This window comes from Rhinopithecus roxellana, chromosome 13, assembly GCF_007565055.1.
Source record: "Rhinopithecus roxellana isolate Shanxi Qingling chromosome 13, ASM756505v1, whole genome shotgun sequence".
Lineage (NCBI taxonomy): Eukaryota > Metazoa > Chordata > Mammalia > Primates > Cercopithecidae > Rhinopithecus > Rhinopithecus roxellana.
The window spans coordinates 107,036,862-107,053,283 of record NC_044561.1 but is presented as its reverse complement, the minus strand read 5'-3'; the positions used below and the strand labels follow the sequence as shown (position 1 = coordinate 107,053,283).

The following is a 16,422-nucleotide window of genomic DNA, read 5'->3' as shown; positions in this document are numbered from 1 at the left end:
GCTACTAGGGAGGCTGAGGCAGGAGAATTGCTTGAACCCAGGGGATAGAGGTTGCAGTGAGTTCAGATCGCCACTCCAGCCTGGGTGACAGTGCAAGACTGTCTCAAAAAAAAAAAAAAAAAAAAGTAATTTGCCGATTCATTAGAGTAGTAAAAGTGGTAACATTTTGGAAGGAGTATAAAATCGACTACCAAAACAAAAAAACTCATCAAAAAATCTTTTTTTCAGACATGATGGGGAACAGTGGCAAAGGACCTCACTGTTGGAGGTGAAAATCCCAAGTTTGGTTTTAGACATTTTGAGTCTGAGGTTTGCTCTCTGACTCAGATTGACTGGATTTATCCAGGGAAGGTGATGGAGACTTCAAACTCAGTTTAAAATTTATTTTTTTCCTCATGGAAGTATGAAAGTACATCCTTCACCACTTCTCCCCACCAACCATAGTATCCAAAAGATGAGGGTTTTTAATGGTGTGTTTGTGGTTTTTTTGCAGTTTCTAGCACAAGTCATTTGTTTATTCCTGGCCCCACTCATTGATTCACACTCAGAGGCAGCCTGCCAGTTCATTGGGTGCTTTGGAGCAGTGACAAATGGGAACAAGCAAGGAAGGAGGGGGAGCCTGAGGTTGATGCTCACCCACACTCCACTACCCACTTCTTTTCCCAGCCACATATGTGTCTCAGACATACCACTTGATCCTTCATATCACAACAAGGGAAAAGCTTCCAAAGTTGACCTAATTAATGAATGTTTTTCTGAGGATGAACACTGTCAAGACAAAAACTCTGCCTATTTTTACTGCACATGACAGATTTGCTGCAGTGAAAATAAAGCTTGAGATTTGGACCTGAAGAGTTGATTTTAGGGAGTTGTGTGGGCTCCGTGAGACTCTTAATTTACATGAATTAAAGAACACCATTATTAACATCCCAGCAGATTAACTGTCTTCTGATTAGTAAAAGACTGATTCTACCACATGGCACAAAAAAACATGACCTTTGAGAAGATAAACATACTGAAATTTCCACCAACAGAGGCCTGAATGAAATTACTGGGCACCTCTTGGAAATTCATCTAGACCTCACTTCTTGTTATTTTTTATTTTTTATTTTTTTTGTGAGACAGAGTTTTGCTCTTGTTGCCCAAGCTGGAGTGCAATGGCACAATCTCGGCTCACCACAACCTCCGCCTCCCAGGCTAAAGCAATTCTCCTGCCTTAGCCTCCCAAGTAACTGGGATTACAGGCATGCGCCACCACACCTGGCTAATTTTGTATTATTTAGTAGAGATGGGGTTTCTCCACGTTGGTCAGGCTGCTCTCGATCTCCTGACGTCAGGTGATCTGCCCACCTCAGCCTTCCAAAGTGCTGGGATTACAGTGTGAGCCTCCGTACCTGGCCTAGGCCTCACTTCTTAGCAGTCACCTTAGCTAACAGAGTAGTAAAATTTTTCCTTAAAATCTACATATTTGGCCAGGCGCGGTGGCTCAAGCCTGTAATCCCAGCACTTTGGGAGGCCGAGGCGGGCGGATCACGAGGTCAGGAGATCGAGACCATCCTGGCTAACACGGTGAAACCCCGTCTCTACTAAAAAAATACAAAAAACTAGCCGGGCGAGGTGGCGGGCGCCTGTAGTCCCAGCTACTCGGGAGGCTGAGGCAGGAGAATGGCGTAAACCCGGGAGGCGGAGTTTGCAGTGAGCTGAGATCTGGCCACTGCACTCCAGCCTGGGTGACAGAGTGAGACTCCTTCTCAAAAAAAAAAAAAAAAAAAAAAAAAATCTACATATTTATTAGAGTCTGGGTTCACAAAATATTATGATACAAAAGACAAAGTAAAATTTGCTTAGAATACAACCTAACATGCAGTATCAGAAAATTCAGCCTACTTACCAGAAATGGGTAAATCTGATTCATCTTTTGTATTGATATGCTAGAAGCATTTTTCTTCTCCTTGATGAGAAGTAATTTTAGAACACTTTTCATATTAAAACCAGAATATGAAGTAAAGGTGACCTTTTGAAATCAATATGAGATTCTAAAGAAGTGTTTACATTTGGAGAGCTTCAAGCTATTCACTGTACTCTGCCATAACTTTGTGTAGAATTTTTTTTTTTTTTTTTTTTTTTTTAATAGAGACAGGGTCTGTGTCACCCAGGCTGGAGTACAGTGGCATGAACATAGCTCACTTCAGCCTTGAACTCCTTCAGCCATGAACTCCTGGGCTCAAGTGATCCTCCCACCTCAGTCCCCTAAGTAGCTGGGACTACAGGCATGTGCCACCATGCCCAGCTAATTCTTTTCTTTTTGTAGAGATGGGTTCTCACCATCTTGCCCAGGCTGGCCTCAAAACTTCTGGGCTCAACTGAGCCTCCTGCCTCAGTCTCCCAAAGTGATGGGATTACAGGTGTGAGCCATCACACCTGGCCAAAACTTTTTTTTTTTTTTTTTTTTTGAGACAGAGTTTTGCTCTTGTTGCCCAGGCTGGAATGCAATGGTGTGATCTCAGCTCACCGCAAACTCTGCCTCCCAGGTTCAAACGATTCTCCTGCCTCAGCCTCCCTAGTAGCTGGGATTACAGGCATGTGCAACCACGCCTGGCTAATTTTGTATTTTTAGTAGAGATGGGGTTTCTCCAAGTTGGTCAGGCTGGTCTCGAACTCCCGACGTCAGGTGATCTGCCCCACCTCGACCTCCCGAAGTGCTGGGATTACAGGCTTGAGCCACCGCGCCCGGGCGCGGTGGCTCAAGCCTGTAATCCCAGCACTTTGGGAGGCCGAGACGGGTGGATCGCGAGGTCAGGAGATCGAGACCAACCTAGCTAACACGGCGAAACCCCATCTCTACTAAAAAATACAAAAAACTAGCCAGGCGAGTTGGCGGGCGCCTGTAGTCCCAGCTACTTGGGAGGCTGAGGCAGGAGAATGGCGTGAACCCGGGAGGTGGAGCTTGCAGTGAGCTGAGATCCGGCCACTGCACTCCAGCCTGGGTGACACAGCGAGACTCCGTCTCAAAAAAAAAAAAAAAAGAAACACTGTTTAAGTCTGGCACAAGTTTAAGTTAAGACAAGAGAAACTGAAGGAATCAAAACATAGTCATTTTCCTTTATGTCACTGTCATTCTGTGTGTAAATCACTCAGTTCCCCTCTTCCATGAAACCTTCAGGCTCACTTGGACTCAGAGCAGGCTCTTGCTTGTTCTGAATTGCATTCATGACTGATGTATCCACAGTCTTTTTTTTTTTTTTTTTTTTTTTTGAGACAGTCTCGTTGTCACCCAGGCTGCAGTACAGTGGTGGGATCTCAGCTTACTGCAACCTTCACCTCCCTGGTTCAAGCAATTCCCCTGCCTCAGCCTCCCGAGTAGCTGGGATTACAGGCACACATCACCACGCCCTGCTGATTTTTGTGTATTTTAGTAGAGATGGGCCAAACTAGTCTCAAACTCCTGACCTCAGACAATCCACCTGCCTCGGCCTCCCAAAGTGCTGGCATTATAGACGTGAGCCACCACGCCCAGCCTTCCACAGTCTTGATATAACTGGCTGGGCCATAGTAGACACTCATTGACCAGGGCCCATGGTTATGTTGTTCAGACCTTGACTATAGCATGACAAAAATGGTTCCTTACTGTGAAACAATAGCTTGGCTCCAAAAGGGATCCCAAGGCAGGTTTTGTTTTGCACTCTAACACAACTTACTCACTTGCTTATGGCATTACTCATTGATTTCCACCAAAAGCATTGTCAATCTATCTATTCATACTTCGTTGTATGATGGGACCTGGTGAGGGAAACAGTGGGTGAATTGCCCAGCTACAAAGACTCTCTCCACCCTGCACTTTCTCTAGTCAGTGTGCTTCATCGCCCACCATCTTTGTCGCATTCCCCCAATTCCGCCCAATGCAGGACCACACCCTCTTCCCACATAGGTCATCAAGCAAAGCCTGTGCTCCATTCAGAGCACCTCTTAGACAGATTCCGAGTCAAGTAGGGCTCTCCTTAGGTCTACCCTGCTTGTTGTGGACTGCCTAAAGGGTACTGCTATAAAGTGTTACCTCCACTGAACACGTCCTTTCTTTCCCCCCACAGACATAACCAGTGCGGTGCAATCCAAGCGAAGAAAATCCAAGTAAACAAGCAGGACGGCGACTTGATACTTGTAAATGTGTGTGACTTTTACAAAGAGCAATTTTGAGCTGTGACTTTTTTAAATCAATTTCTGTACAGTTAGTAATTTTAATAATGTGGCCCTTTTCCTAGTCCCTGCAACCTGTTTCATAAAGTGCAATGGGGAAAGCAGGATTGTTGAGCCCTTTTGGTGTTGCGAGTTGAAGTTCAGGGTTTCTAAAATGTTGTCTTGTATTGAAAGGAGCTAATGCCATTATGTTATTAGTTTTCACATTTCCTAAGCAGCCTAGAGTACAGGGTGAGCATTTTTAGATCTCCTAATGACGTATTGTGCTGTGGAAGTACTGTGTGTGAATAGCAGTAGTGGGGGCAAAAGCAAGCTTCTCATTTGGAAATGTTGTAAATAATTTTATTATATAGTGTTTTGGATGTATTTGTTGTAGAAATGGACCAGTGAATAAAGAGAATCTAAGGATTTGTACAATGCGAAATAATGTGTTAAATAAATGTCATTGTCATAGAACAAAGTTATGTTATTGGTAAGGGATTTTTGGGTGATAAGCTCTTTCTTTGGACCTTAAATAAGCAGACACTGCCTTCTTTGTGAATGGAATTCCCATCTAGTCCTCATTGCACCTGAGATGTCCGCCTGGCAAGTTGAGGAAAATGTACATACTTGCTCTCTCACCTCATTCTTGGCTTTGAAGAAACTAACCCTGTTCAGCACTGTGCCAGGTACTTTGATATATATTGCTCAACTTAGAGAAGATCAATGACCACCCAGGATTTTCTAGGGACAGGAAGCTGTCAGCAGCTGAGACAGCACTTTTTCACCACGTCACACATTGCTTCTCCATATGCATGGTGGATAGATCCAAAACAATTGTGCTTACATCTCTTCCGTGCAGGAGGTAAGCCCAGACTGGCCTGTAAGATTGTGCCAGCATCAAGAATCTAGTCCAGGGCCAGGTGCGGTGGCTCACACCTGTAATCCCAGCACTTTGGAAGGCCTAGGCGGGCAGATCACCTGAGGTCGGGAGTTCGAGACCAGCCTGACCAACATGGAGAAACCCCATCACTACTAAAAATACAAAATTAGCTGGGCATGGTGGCGCATGCCTGTAACCCAAGCTACTGGGGAGGCTGAGGCAGGAGAATTGCTAGAACCCAAAAGGCAGAGGTTGCGGTGAGCCAAGATTGTACCATTGCACTCCAGCCTGGGCAATGAGTAAAACTCCGTCTCAAAAAAAAAAAAAGAATCTAGTCCAGTTTAGGTCAGGTTTCCACCTTCAGTCCAGTTCTGTGGTTAGATGGAGCAGCTCCCAAATTAGAGGGGTCATTTTGTGTTGTATATTTCAGAGATGTTCACTACATTTCACTCTGGCTGCCCTGCTTCAAAATGCATGTAGTCTCCAAAGCCAGCTCCTTCTGCCCCACCCTACCCCCAACTTTCAGGAGACTCTGATGCTGGGGGCCCTGGCCTTGTCTCAGCCTGGGCTTCAGCCTTCTGCTGCATCTCCCCTAGGGCTAGACTTCATCCTTTCCCTCCAGTGGCTCCTTGCCCTTGCTCTAACCCAGTGCCTGAAACCAAAAGGATGAGTTGGTCATTCTGTCATGCTCTTATTCTCATCTCTATTTCAGCTGTCTTCATGTATGCGTCTTGCATTATAAGGATCTTCTAAAAGTAGTCATTTATGAGTCAGACCCCATTGTCTGGCTCTGTTCCCAGTAAGCTCATCTCCCCTCTTCCTCTCCCATACACACACACCAGAACCAAAGCCAGCTTTATCATAATACCCTGTGCCACTACGGTGCTTAAGATTACAAAGTGCTTCTCATACTTAAGCTCAACTCAGGCAGAAACGATCATGTGCTTTAAATAGATTTTTATTTGTTTTTCTTTATATTAATTAATTTTTTTTCTCCCATAGAGGAATAACATTACAGTCTAACAATCAGAATTCTGTTACACACATACACAGGCATGCCACATGACCCAGTTGAGGTGGTTGTTTCCTTGAGTCTGTTGACACATCACATGGTCAAAATCTCCTCATTTCAGCCAGTCTCAAAACACCCAACAGGGATGCACTCAACTTGTTGGTTCCATGTGGAACTAGGTGGCAGGGCGAGAGGGAAAGTAGTAGAAGGGGGCTAAGGTGTGTCTGCATTCAGTCCCCTCATGTAAAGCCACATGGATCTGGGGGGTATCCAAGAGCTCTGATGGGGTCCCTGTTGCACCTAAGACATTATAGGTCAGAGCAAGTTGATCAGAGGGTTCCAGGCAGGGGGCTAGGGAGCAGGCATACATACTCTAAAACAGCACCAAACTGCATTCATACACACACGGTGCCCTGCTGGGACTAGACTGGCAAAGGCTGGAAAGACACCCAGCTTGAAGGAACCACTCAGACTTAACTGGGGGATAACTGGAAGTCACTCTTTGATGTAACTGGGACTCACTCTAGAAACAGGGGTCCCTCTGACACAGTTTTGGCAAAGTGCTGGTAGTACTGACATTAATACTCACAAACTGGTACAAACTCTAGGGCCTCTGAAAACATCGATCAAAACAGAGTCTCTAACCCCCTCCTAAGGTTGCATAGGACTTTGAACTCTGGTTCCCTCACGTATTCAAGTTCTGTGGTTTAAAAAAAAAAATCCTGAAGCATGCTCAAGGTGAAAGGCACGTACACAGTCAATACAGTATGACAAGGGCTGATGCTTCAGGAGTCAGACTAGCAGGAGACTGAGTAGTGTTGGTTTTTAGAAATCTATACACAATTAAAATATTGCCACACTCAAATGCTACAGAATCTACAGGAAAGGTACAAAAAAATAGCCTTGCAACCTGCCAGGTGAGAGATTGGGTTCTAGAACTACAGGAGCCTCCAGAAATACAGGTAAAGAAAAGGTCTTTTAAAATTTGAGCCAAATGCCCTATAACTTAAACTCTTCCCCCACCAGAAGGATCATGGGCACCACACAGGACTGAGCCTAGGTCCCAGGTGGCAGTGAGGAGTAGGCAAGAAGGATTGGAGGGAGTTTCAGCTCTTGGAGGTGCCGAAGACCCTAGGCTGGCTGTGAAGTGCCCAAGTGGTAGCTGGAAGAATAAAAGCAACTAGGTTGTAACTGAAGGAGAACTTGGGGAGAGGAGCAAGGCTGTCAACTACTGGGGCCCTAGTGGACTGGCGTGGGAGCTTTGATCCGTTTTTAGTGTTAATTTGGCTTATTCCCTGGAATAGGAGACCCCATCAGGTATTCCTCTGTCCTCATCCCAGCATCCATGGGGATACCCCATCCCTTCCCCACATATCCCCGGCCTGGGGCTATAGGGTCAGGGAGGGCAGCTGCCTTTGCCCTCATGGGAATGCAGTTTTCTCCAAGCCTCAGCTTGGCTGTGAGGCCTGGAAACCTAGAGTTGGGGTGAGGGGAGGACTTACGTTCATATGTACCAAGAAGTCTTAAAAGTTCCAAGGAAGAGTGGGCACACACTAGAAAAGGGTGGCTAGAAAGAGGAAATGGTAAGCAACTCGGGGCATCCCAAGAGGCTGTTGCTGGTGTCTGAGCCCAAAATTCAGTCTCACCACAAGAAGGGGGAGGCCGGTGGCCCCTGCCCTGTGTGTCTCCCCCAGGGATTCAGGTTCCCTCCTCCAGGTACTTACTGGAGGAGGAGGGGAGGGGGACCATAGGGCACCCATCTCTCCCCAGCAACCTAGAAAGAAAGAGAGGCCTGTGGGAGAAAATGAAAAGAGGCCCCCTGAAGGCCCTGAACCTGGATAGGAACAATTTGCAGATTGGGACAGTGGGGGTCCTGGACTCCTACTCAGGATTGCTGGCTAGCCATACTGAGCAGGGTGTGAAATACAAGGCCAGAGGCAAGGTGAAAGCTGAGCTGTCAGCCTTGGGATGACTTCACCCCATGGTGTGTCCTCCAGCATCACTGCTCTGCACTCTGACCCAGAGTGTGTGCCCTTTCCCCGCCTAGAAGCCCTGTGGCCTGCATGTCTCCTAAGCTAGTTCTAGCACCTTGGGCTTGTGAAAAGATGGCCAGGATGGTGGGGGCCTTGCCCAGCTTCTACTCGGGTGACATGTCAGGGGTAGAGTGGCAAGGTACTAAGCCCTTCAGATTCCGGGGCCTGCACAAGGGTGGATTATAGAAAAGGGAAGTGGGGGCAGACTCCAGGCTTCAGCCTGGGAGCAGGGTTTGGCCTCTCTGAGCAAGCACAGTGCACACTCCCTTGGTGCCCTGCTCCCTGCAGCTTCTCAACGTTGTCTGTCCTGTTGCATCTCCAATAGGCTGCCTCGTTCCCTAGATTCCCTCCGTCTTCTCCCTCTAACTCACATCTCACAGTCCTCTTCTACATACTGTACTTTTCCAGGCCTAAGTAGCTCCACAGAGTACCGTCCCCAAGGCAGAAGGAAGGGGAGACTAAAATTAGCAAAACCCTGAGCCCTTACTAGAGGGCAATGACAGCAGCCCAGGCTGCAAAGGCTCTACCTGGTCAGAGCTGGGCTCAGGGTCCCCACCATTTGGGAGGGAATTATTGGGAATGAAGAATAAGGGAACAGGAGTAAGTGTAATGCCAACCATGGGATAGTGTGACTCATGTAAGGTGGGAGTTGAAAGTGAGGAATGAGCCAGATCAGGGACTGGAAGCAGCTTTCAGAAATAGGGGTGGGCCAGAGGTAGAGGACTGAAGGGCAAGGGTGAAGGGGAAAGACAGGGATGGGGATCAGAGAAGAAAGGATGGAGGGGTCAGGAGTAGGGGGCATGGATGATTAGATGCTGGGTATGGGGGCCAGAAGGAGTGAGGGTGAAGGGGGCTTGAAGGGGTTCAGAGGCAGATTAGACGATCAGAGATGGGGATATTGAGGGTGTCGGCTATCACCTAACCTCACACGCTTTAAGAAGGGAGGTTTCGGTGTCCAGCCCGAGGCGTCAGAGGTGCCCGACAGGGATCGGGAGTCAGCAGGGGGTTCGCGGCGCGGCCGGTGGACGCTCAGTAGTTAAACTGGCGCTGGCACGGCTGGTAGATGAAGCTGCCCTGGTTCTTGGACCGGCGCGGACGGCCCTCGCGGGCTCGGTTCTGTCGCTGCACCGCCTTGGCGCTCAGCGCGTGGCGCTCCGCCCGCTGCCGGGCCCGCTGCAGCCGCCGCACCTGGCCCGCCTTTTCCAGCAGCGCCGCCCGCGCTGGGAGAGGAGCGACGTGGCGCCCGGCCCGGGGCTCGCGGCGGGCAGGCGCCAACTCCCTGTGGGGACAGAGCGAGGCTCGGTCAAGCCGGGTGAGCCGGGTGGGGGGGCTAGGGGGCGCTGCCATCTCCCACCCTTGCTTTGGCGCAGTTCTGTGTCCGTTCAGATTGGGGTGCCCGACTCCCTTCTTGTGGGTACCAACCCGGAGGTGTCTCCTCGGTTCTAGCCCATAACAGGTAAACTGGACCTCGGGGAAGACTGGACCCCCCACTCCCCATTCCACCCTTGCCTTTCTCTTTAAGTCCCACTCCCTAGACGCTGCAGCCACGCTCCTCAAGCCTCCAAATCCGGCCCCGGCCTTTTAGCCACGCCCCTCCTTCCCAAGCCTCGCCCCGGCCACTAAGCCACGCCTCTCCCACCCAACAGCCCAGCCCCTCCATCCTCAGGCCAGCCTGTAGCCTCGCCCTGCGGCTCACGGGCCCCCTACTTTGTCTCAAAGGCAACTACCCCAGCCTCCTGGCCTGGACCCTGGCCTCCAAGATCCGTCTCCCTGGGCATCCAGGCTCCGCCCCCGGCTCGCTCACCCTTCGCTGAGGTCGCCGTCCGGCAGGGCCGCGTCCGGGAGCGGGGAAGGGGGCCCGGGCTCCAGCACTATGGTGCTGCCGGTGACGTAAACGGACATGCTGGGGTGCTCGATGAGGAGGTCCTCCAGGGGGCTGCTCTGGAGGCGGGCGGGACCGAGTCCAGGCCCCTCTGCAGTAAAACAGGCGGGAGGGGTAACAAACCAGCTCTCGTCCATCAAGGAGGGCGCGGGCGGAGGGCGGCCCGCGGGGGCAGAGGCGGCCCCGGGGCTGGGTGGAGCCGCGTAGCTGTCTAAGGGGCGCGGGTTGGGAGCCGTGCAGAGGAGGGGAGCAGCGAGGAGGGACACACACACACACCGGACAAGGGGGCGGGGAGAGAAAGGGCATCGTTAGTCAGACCCGCAGCCCGTCCGCAGCTCCCCGGGGCACCCACGGGCCAGGAGTCTCGCCCTGCTGCCCTAAGGGACCTGACGTGCGGCCTCTCCTGGGCCGCCAGGAGAGGGCCCCGGCTCTCATGGGAAGGGGTCCCGTGACCCCACCTCCAGTAGGCTTGGGGGACTCCCCAATCCCCCAGCAGCGCCCTTCCCCTCTGCTCGGCCATCTGCCCTTAGAATGACTTCACAGGCCCAGGAGGCAGACCCAGACCTCACCCGGCAGGTCAATGATGAGCCAGCCGTCCACTTCATCCTCCTCCGACACGAAGGCGCGGGGGCAGTCTGGGTCTTCAGGGGGCGAGGGGGTGCTGAAGAAGAGGCTGGTGAGGCGCTGGAACATGGTGGGGGGCGAAGCGGCCTCACGGGGGCGCCCTATGGCAGTGCAAAAACCTGGGAATCATAGAAGGACGTTGAGAGTCACCACTGATTGAGGTTCACCCCACTCCTGGCTTGGGGCAGAGGACAGAATATATCACCCCCAGAGCAGGGAGAAGGGTACACACAACAGGGATATGTGCGGACACTTTGAGGATATGTGCTTTCTGTATTCAAATCCAGGTTTGTTTGTTTGTTTTTAATCTTCTGTATGATTTTTAGGAAGTTATTTAACTTATCTGTGCCTTAGTTTTCTCATCTGTCAAAAAACAATGATAATAGTACCTTCCTCCGGGCTCTTATAAGAATTAAATAAGCTAATAATAGTATCCTCCTCCAGGCTCTAATAAGAATTAAATGAGCTATATCAAAGTTACTGAAAGGAAAAAAGGCGGTGGGGGGAAGAACTAAATGAGCTAAACACTTATAAAGTGCTTAGAACTATGTCTGGGCATATGGTAAGCACTCAACAGACTAATAGTTATTATTACAGGGTGCTTTAGGAACATAGAAAGAGTGTCATATGGCACAGCTCTGCCAGGGAAGGTCTCCAGAGAATTGGACATCCAAGCTGGACTCTGAGGAGTAAATAGGAGTTCTCCAGGCAGGGAGGAAATTGCCCATACTGTCTGCTTGTTATCATCACAATATAGCTAGGCCGGGCGTGGTGGCTCACGCCTGTAATCCCAGCACTTTGGGAGGCAGAAGTGGGTGAATTACTTGAGGTCAGGAGTTTGAGACCAGTCTGGCCAACATGGTGAAACCCCGTCTCTACTAATAATACAAAAATTAGCTGGGCGTGGTGGCGGGTGCCTGTACTCCTAGGCTGAGGCAGGAGAATCACTGGAACCTGCAAGGCACCACTGCATTCCAGCCTGGGTGATAGAGCGAAACTCAGTCTCAATAATAATAATAATAATAATAATAATAATAATAGCTAACATTTATCTTCCTGGCAGTATACTAAGCAGCTTTACCTACATTACCTCATGTAATCCTCACAACAACTACAGGAAGTAGATAATTACTATCCTTACTTTACAGTTGAAGAAATTGAGGCACAGAGAAGTTAACTTTCCCAAAGTCTCACAGCTAGTAAGATACAAAGGTGGGATTTGAATCCACACAGTCCGATTCCAGAGATAGCACCCAGAATCACCATATTCTATTGCCTTTTCCGGGTGTCTGTCTGAATTTGATATTTTCAACTTGGTGGACAGGGGTCATGGTCCATGTGTATTTTTCTGGGAAAAAGGACCTTGGTTTTCATCATGATTTCCTAAACAGCAATCTTTGACCCTAGAGATTAAGAACCACTCCTGGGGCCGGGCGCGGTGGCTCAAGCCTGTAATCCCAGCACTTTGGGAGGCCAAGACGGGCGGATCACGAGGTCAGGAGATCGAGACCATCCTGGTCTACACGGTGAAACCCCGTCTCTACTAAAAAATACCAAAAACTAGCCAGGCGAGGTGGGGGGCGCCTGTAGTCCCAGCTACTTGGGAGGCTGAGGCAGGAGAATGGCGTGAACCCAGGAGGCGGAGCTTGCAGTGAGCTGAGATCTGGCCACTGCACTCCAGCCTGGGTGACAGAGCGAGACTCCAACTCAAAAAAAAAAAAAAAAAGAACCACTCCTGGAGCCTGTGTGGTTTGAAAAGCACTGGCCAGCAGAAATCCCATAGAACTGCTACCATCTTACCATGTGATTTGGCATGGCTCTGTTGTGTCTGTCATATGAGGTGTAAAGATGGCATGCCCTCCCCCCTCTGACCCCCTTTTCCTCGGCTCCTGTTCAAGGGCAGCATCCGAGGCTAGGAGGAAGATCAGGTTGCCTGGGCTCAGGGAGACAGCAGGTCAGTGGGAGGTGATGATGGAGGAAGGGAGCTGTCAAGTTTCCAGGGGCCCTTAAGGATGAGCACTGAGGGTTGGACCCAGACCCAGGCAAGCCCTTAACCAATCCTTCCCTGGGTGAAGATGAAGACCCCCTACTCCAGAAATGGAAACACCAAGGTGGTAGCTCTAGATCTACCCCCTCCCCATGCCAGCCTACCTCAGGACTAGAGCTTGGCTGGGGGCTGCTGGCCATACTCCCCCAGGACCTGAAGCCTGACTGACTCTCCACACCTGTTCCCTGAAGATGCTCAATGGTTTTGCTGCTGAGCCACTTGTCACCATTCTCTAAGGGTGTTTCCACACTTCCTGTAGAACTTCCTGGGGGCAGGTCCAGACTTCCCTGGAGGTATTTCTCCTCTTTCTGCTAATCCACCTGCAGTACTGCCATGCTTATTGCTACCTCCCCCATTCCCTGGAAACGTTTTCACACTTGCTGCAGAATCACCTCACTTCCATACCCTGAGAATATTTCCACATTTGCAGACTCACAGTAGGCTCAAGATGCTGGCTTCCCTGGTGGGATGGGGGTGGGAGATCTACAGGGGTTAAGAAGGTGGCACCACCCCCCACTAGTGTCCGCCCAGCACAATTCACATATCCCAACCCATCTGTAGCCACAGGGAGCTGGTGACTCCATTACCAAAAGCCCAGAAAGTTTGGCCCCTCTTGAAGGAAGGGAATATCAAGGCCTTAATGAGGCACATCCTCCTTCCAAGAACCTCCTACTTCATGGAATATGAAAGAGAAGTTAAGAGCTGTTTCAGGGACCATCATATTCACCCAGCCCATTTTACAATGTGATGATCAGAAAGAAGACATAATCTATCCAAAAATACATGGCTAGATAGTGGCAGGGCAGTCCTAGTCCCACGTTACTGTGCATCCAGTCCAGATTAGGAGGATGTCAGGAAAGACTCAGCAAACAATCCCCAAGAATACAATGATGCAGGGGTACAGGGAGGTGAAAAAGACCTTGACCTAGCCACACCACCCCTCGCCTAGCTACAAAAGGGTCTGGGGTTACTGGCACCAAGATTTAGCATGCACTTCCTGAAGACCCACTGTGTACCAGAGCCTGCACTGTGCCTCCTCAAATTTCAGATAGGTTTAGGGGAGGGAGGCTCAGGGGAGAAGCTCCCTGTCTGAGGTCACACAGCAAGTCAATGACAGCCAGGAGTGACAGCAGCACCAGCCAGCCAGTGCCTGCCCCCTCTCCTGACCACTTGGGAAGCCTCCCAGATTTCCTTTCCCAGCCCTGCCAGCTTCCTGGTTCTCACATTCCCAGTTCTGCTCCAGGGAGAACCATTCCCTTTAATAACTACAGCAGCTCTGCCCAGAATAGCATTTGTGCCCTAAGCCATCCCTACTCCCAGCCCATCCTTGAGCAAACTCCCAGCAGGAAAGGAGTTCCTGGTTCAGCCTCTAGGCCCATCCACTTAAGTCAGAAACTCTCCTTATCCTATCCCTTTTCCTATACTCTCTGTGGGCAGAGGTGAGGAGGGAGCAGCAAAACACTTGGAATTGTCTGCACTAGGCCAGGTCAGGCCCTTCCTAGCTGACAACCTAGGAAGTTGGGGAGGTAAAGGGCCAATAGAGGGAACCCTCACCCCACCCTCCAACCCCAACATCAGCCCTGGAGACACCCCGAGGCAGCCAATGACTCACCTCTCTGTGATCCAAACAGCTGGAAGGCAGCGATTTTATTGGACTCTAGGACTCCAAGGTACAGTGAGGACAGAAAGGGTCAGGACCACAAAACGTGAACCAATCTCCAGAGATTCCCTGGAAAAAGGTCCAGGAGTAAGGAGACCTAGGAGCCTATCAAACCGTGATGGGGCCGAGCCCAAGATCAGGTCCCCAGCGGAAGGAAGATGTGTATCTTCCCACTTGTATTGAGCCTCTATTATGTCCATGCCCTAGCTAATAATGCATCTGTCACTCAGTGAGCATGACTCTAATTGGTTGTGTGACCTCAAGTGAGCTAATTCTCCTCTCTGAGCCTGTTGCCCCTTCCATGAACTGGGGTCTAAGACCCCTCATTTTGGGTCTGGGAGTGACATCAGCTAAGGCGCTGCACACAAATCAGGGATTAGGAGGATGTTATTCTGTTAGTCCCTGGGGGCGGAGTCTGGAGCCAGAGGGAGGGTATCCCACCACCATCTGGTGCTGTCCCAACCACCTGGAGTCCGAGGTAGCCCCGAACTCCTGACGACCCCCTCGACCTAGGCCCAGCAGCGCCGTCTGACTCCTTCTCAGGTTGCAAAGAGAAAGTAGGGGATCAGAGGCCTGACCCCAGCCCCTGGATTAGCCCTAGGAAATCGCCGACCCCCTGCAGCCCCCTTTGGATTGCAGCGTCTCACCCAGGGCCCAGCCCCGACACAGCGGCTACCGGGTCACGGGAGGACAAGCGACCCGAGCCTGTGGGGGCGGTGCCGGCCTTGGTGACGTCTCAATGTCATATGCAAATAGAACGACGTCATGGTCTACCGGGCATGCGGCAACCAATTGGGAGCCGGGAACGCGGCCCCGGCGGCCGCCGGCGGAGAGAGACAAAGGCCCGGGTGCGGGGGTCTCAGGGCGTGTCCGTGGCGGGGGAGCCCCCTAGGCCCACCCGGGTCGGGACTCACCTGGGGGCGGGAGGGGGGCGGCACGGCGTTGAGGTAGTTGTGCGGCGGGACGTCCCAGGGTCGCCGGCCGCTCACAGGCCAGGCCGCATCGCTGGGGCTCGCGGGGGAGGCGGCGGGGCCGCGGTCGCTCCGGGCTGCTGAGCTCGCCCGCCGGGCTTTGAGTCTGTGCGGCCGCTGCGGCGGGGCTCACGGCACAAATTGGAACGTTCAAACAGCTGATTGTGATGTCACAAAGAGGCCCGCCCGCCTCGCGTCACCGGCTGGCGGGGCGGCAGCCAATCCCGGGCTGCGGATTCCCCCCCGTCCCGCCCCTCCCCTCCCGGTTTGCGGGCCGGGCGCTCGGGCGGGGAAACGTTCTCGGAACCGGGAGGGTGAGTGTTCGGGGAGGCAGCTGCGGGGAGCTGGGAGCCCTGCGCCGCGGCGAGCTCTCCGCGAGGAGGATCTCCACTCCCTCCTACCGGCTCCTCATTTTCCTGCCTCTTCCCGGATCGAAGCACCCTTACCTCTCCCACTGCTCCCCAAATCCTTTCACTGCATCCTATGTCCAAGTCCCGCGATGCGGACCCCGTTCTCGATCCACACCACGTCTGTGCACCTCCATTCTCCCCATTGCCCTTCTCCCTGCTCTCCCTCCCTCCTCGGGCTCACCTCCTCAGCCCTACACACTTTCTGCTTTCCCACCCCGGTTTTTCCTCAGCTCGGCAGGCTGCAGAGAAGAGGGACATCCCCCACCCCCGGTTCCGGGGGGAGCATCTGGGAATGTAGAGAAGTTAGTGAAGCTGACGGGAAATTTCGCAGAGTAGGACTTGGGAGGAATTGCCCTGTGCTGAGTAAACATTGACCTAAGAGGGCTCTGCACTTGAACGTTTTCACACCTTATTTAATCCACGTTGCTACCGGGGCTGTACAGAAGTGGCAGGACAGGGGCTGATTAGGAGTCCTGATTTACACGTGGGGAAGCTGGGTCTCACAATCTCACTGTTAGAGTGTGAACTCATATTCCACAATGCATTCAACATTTATTAGGCACCTACTATTGCACCACCATACCACTAGCTGATATGTATTGAACACTTACTGTGTGCCACGACCTGTGCTATGGTGCTTTATGTGTGTTTTTTTTTTTTTTTTTATCTTCACAACAACCCCAAAAGGTGGATATTTTCCCCGTTTTACAGTTGAGGAAACAGACTC

At 51.4% G+C, this 16,422-nt stretch overlaps 2 protein-coding genes across 9 annotated transcripts in view; one reads left to right on the top strand and one right to left on the bottom strand.

The window, feature by feature from the left end:
• NCOA6 (nuclear receptor coactivator 6) overlaps window positions 1–4,652 on the top strand; it is a 121,561-nt gene extending 116,909 nt beyond the window's left edge. For 5 of the 6 annotated variants that reach the window (XR_004052563.1, XM_030914161.1, XM_030914160.1 and 2 more), the window contains one exon: window positions 4,089–4,652. Coding sequence is in view for 5 of the 6 variants with exons in the window: in XM_030914161.1 (XP_030770021.1) it covers window positions 4,089–4,132 (44 nt within the window). In the remaining variant the exon portion in view is untranslated. The remainder of the gene's footprint in view (window positions 1–4,088) is intronic. The other variant, XM_030914158.1, reaches the window with a different exon arrangement.
• Window positions 4,653–5,996: 1,344 nt separating this feature from the next.
• On the bottom strand, window positions 5,997–15,757 carry TP53INP2 (tumor protein p53 inducible nuclear protein 2). Of its 3 annotated transcripts, XM_010386508.2 has the most exons (6): window positions 15,732–15,757; window positions 15,229–15,443; window positions 14,267–14,383; window positions 10,553–10,726; window positions 9,906–10,074; window positions 5,997–9,380 (listed from the first exon to the last, which is right to left on the bottom strand). In XM_010386508.2, the coding sequence occupies exons 4-6, from the start codon at window positions 10,674–10,676 to the stop codon at window positions 9,131–9,133; spliced, it is 543 nt and encodes a 180-aa protein (XP_010384810.1). In that variant the 5' UTR covers window positions 10,677–10,726; window positions 14,267–14,383; window positions 15,229–15,443; window positions 15,732–15,757; the 3' UTR covers window positions 5,997–9,130. The 3 variants fall into 3 exon arrangements, with proteins under 3 accessions (XP_010384810.1, XP_010384807.1, XP_010384808.1); XM_010386505.2 differs by lacking the exon at window positions 15,732–15,757 and having other exon boundaries at window positions 9,906–10,194; window positions 15,229–15,455; XM_010386506.2 differs by lacking the exons at window positions 14,267–14,383; window positions 15,732–15,757 and having other exon boundaries at window positions 9,906–10,194; window positions 15,229–15,446.
• Window positions 15,758–16,422: the final 665 nt, after the last annotated feature.

Excerpts from the sequence above, each read along its gene's own strand:
- TP53INP2 (XM_010386505.2), bottom strand. The coding sequence starts at position 10,676 with ATGTTCCAGCGCCTCACCAGCCTCTTCTTCAGCACCCCCTCGCCCCCT. Across the intron at positions 10,195-10,552 it reads GCTCATCATTGACCTGCCGG|ACAGCTACGCGGCTCCACCC; the intron begins GTGAGGTCTGGG and ends CGCGCCCCTTAG. Across the intron at positions 9,381-9,905 it reads GACGGCGACCTCAGCGAAGG|GGAGTTGGCGCCTGCCCGCC; the intron begins GTGAGCGAGCCG and ends CTGTCCCCACAG.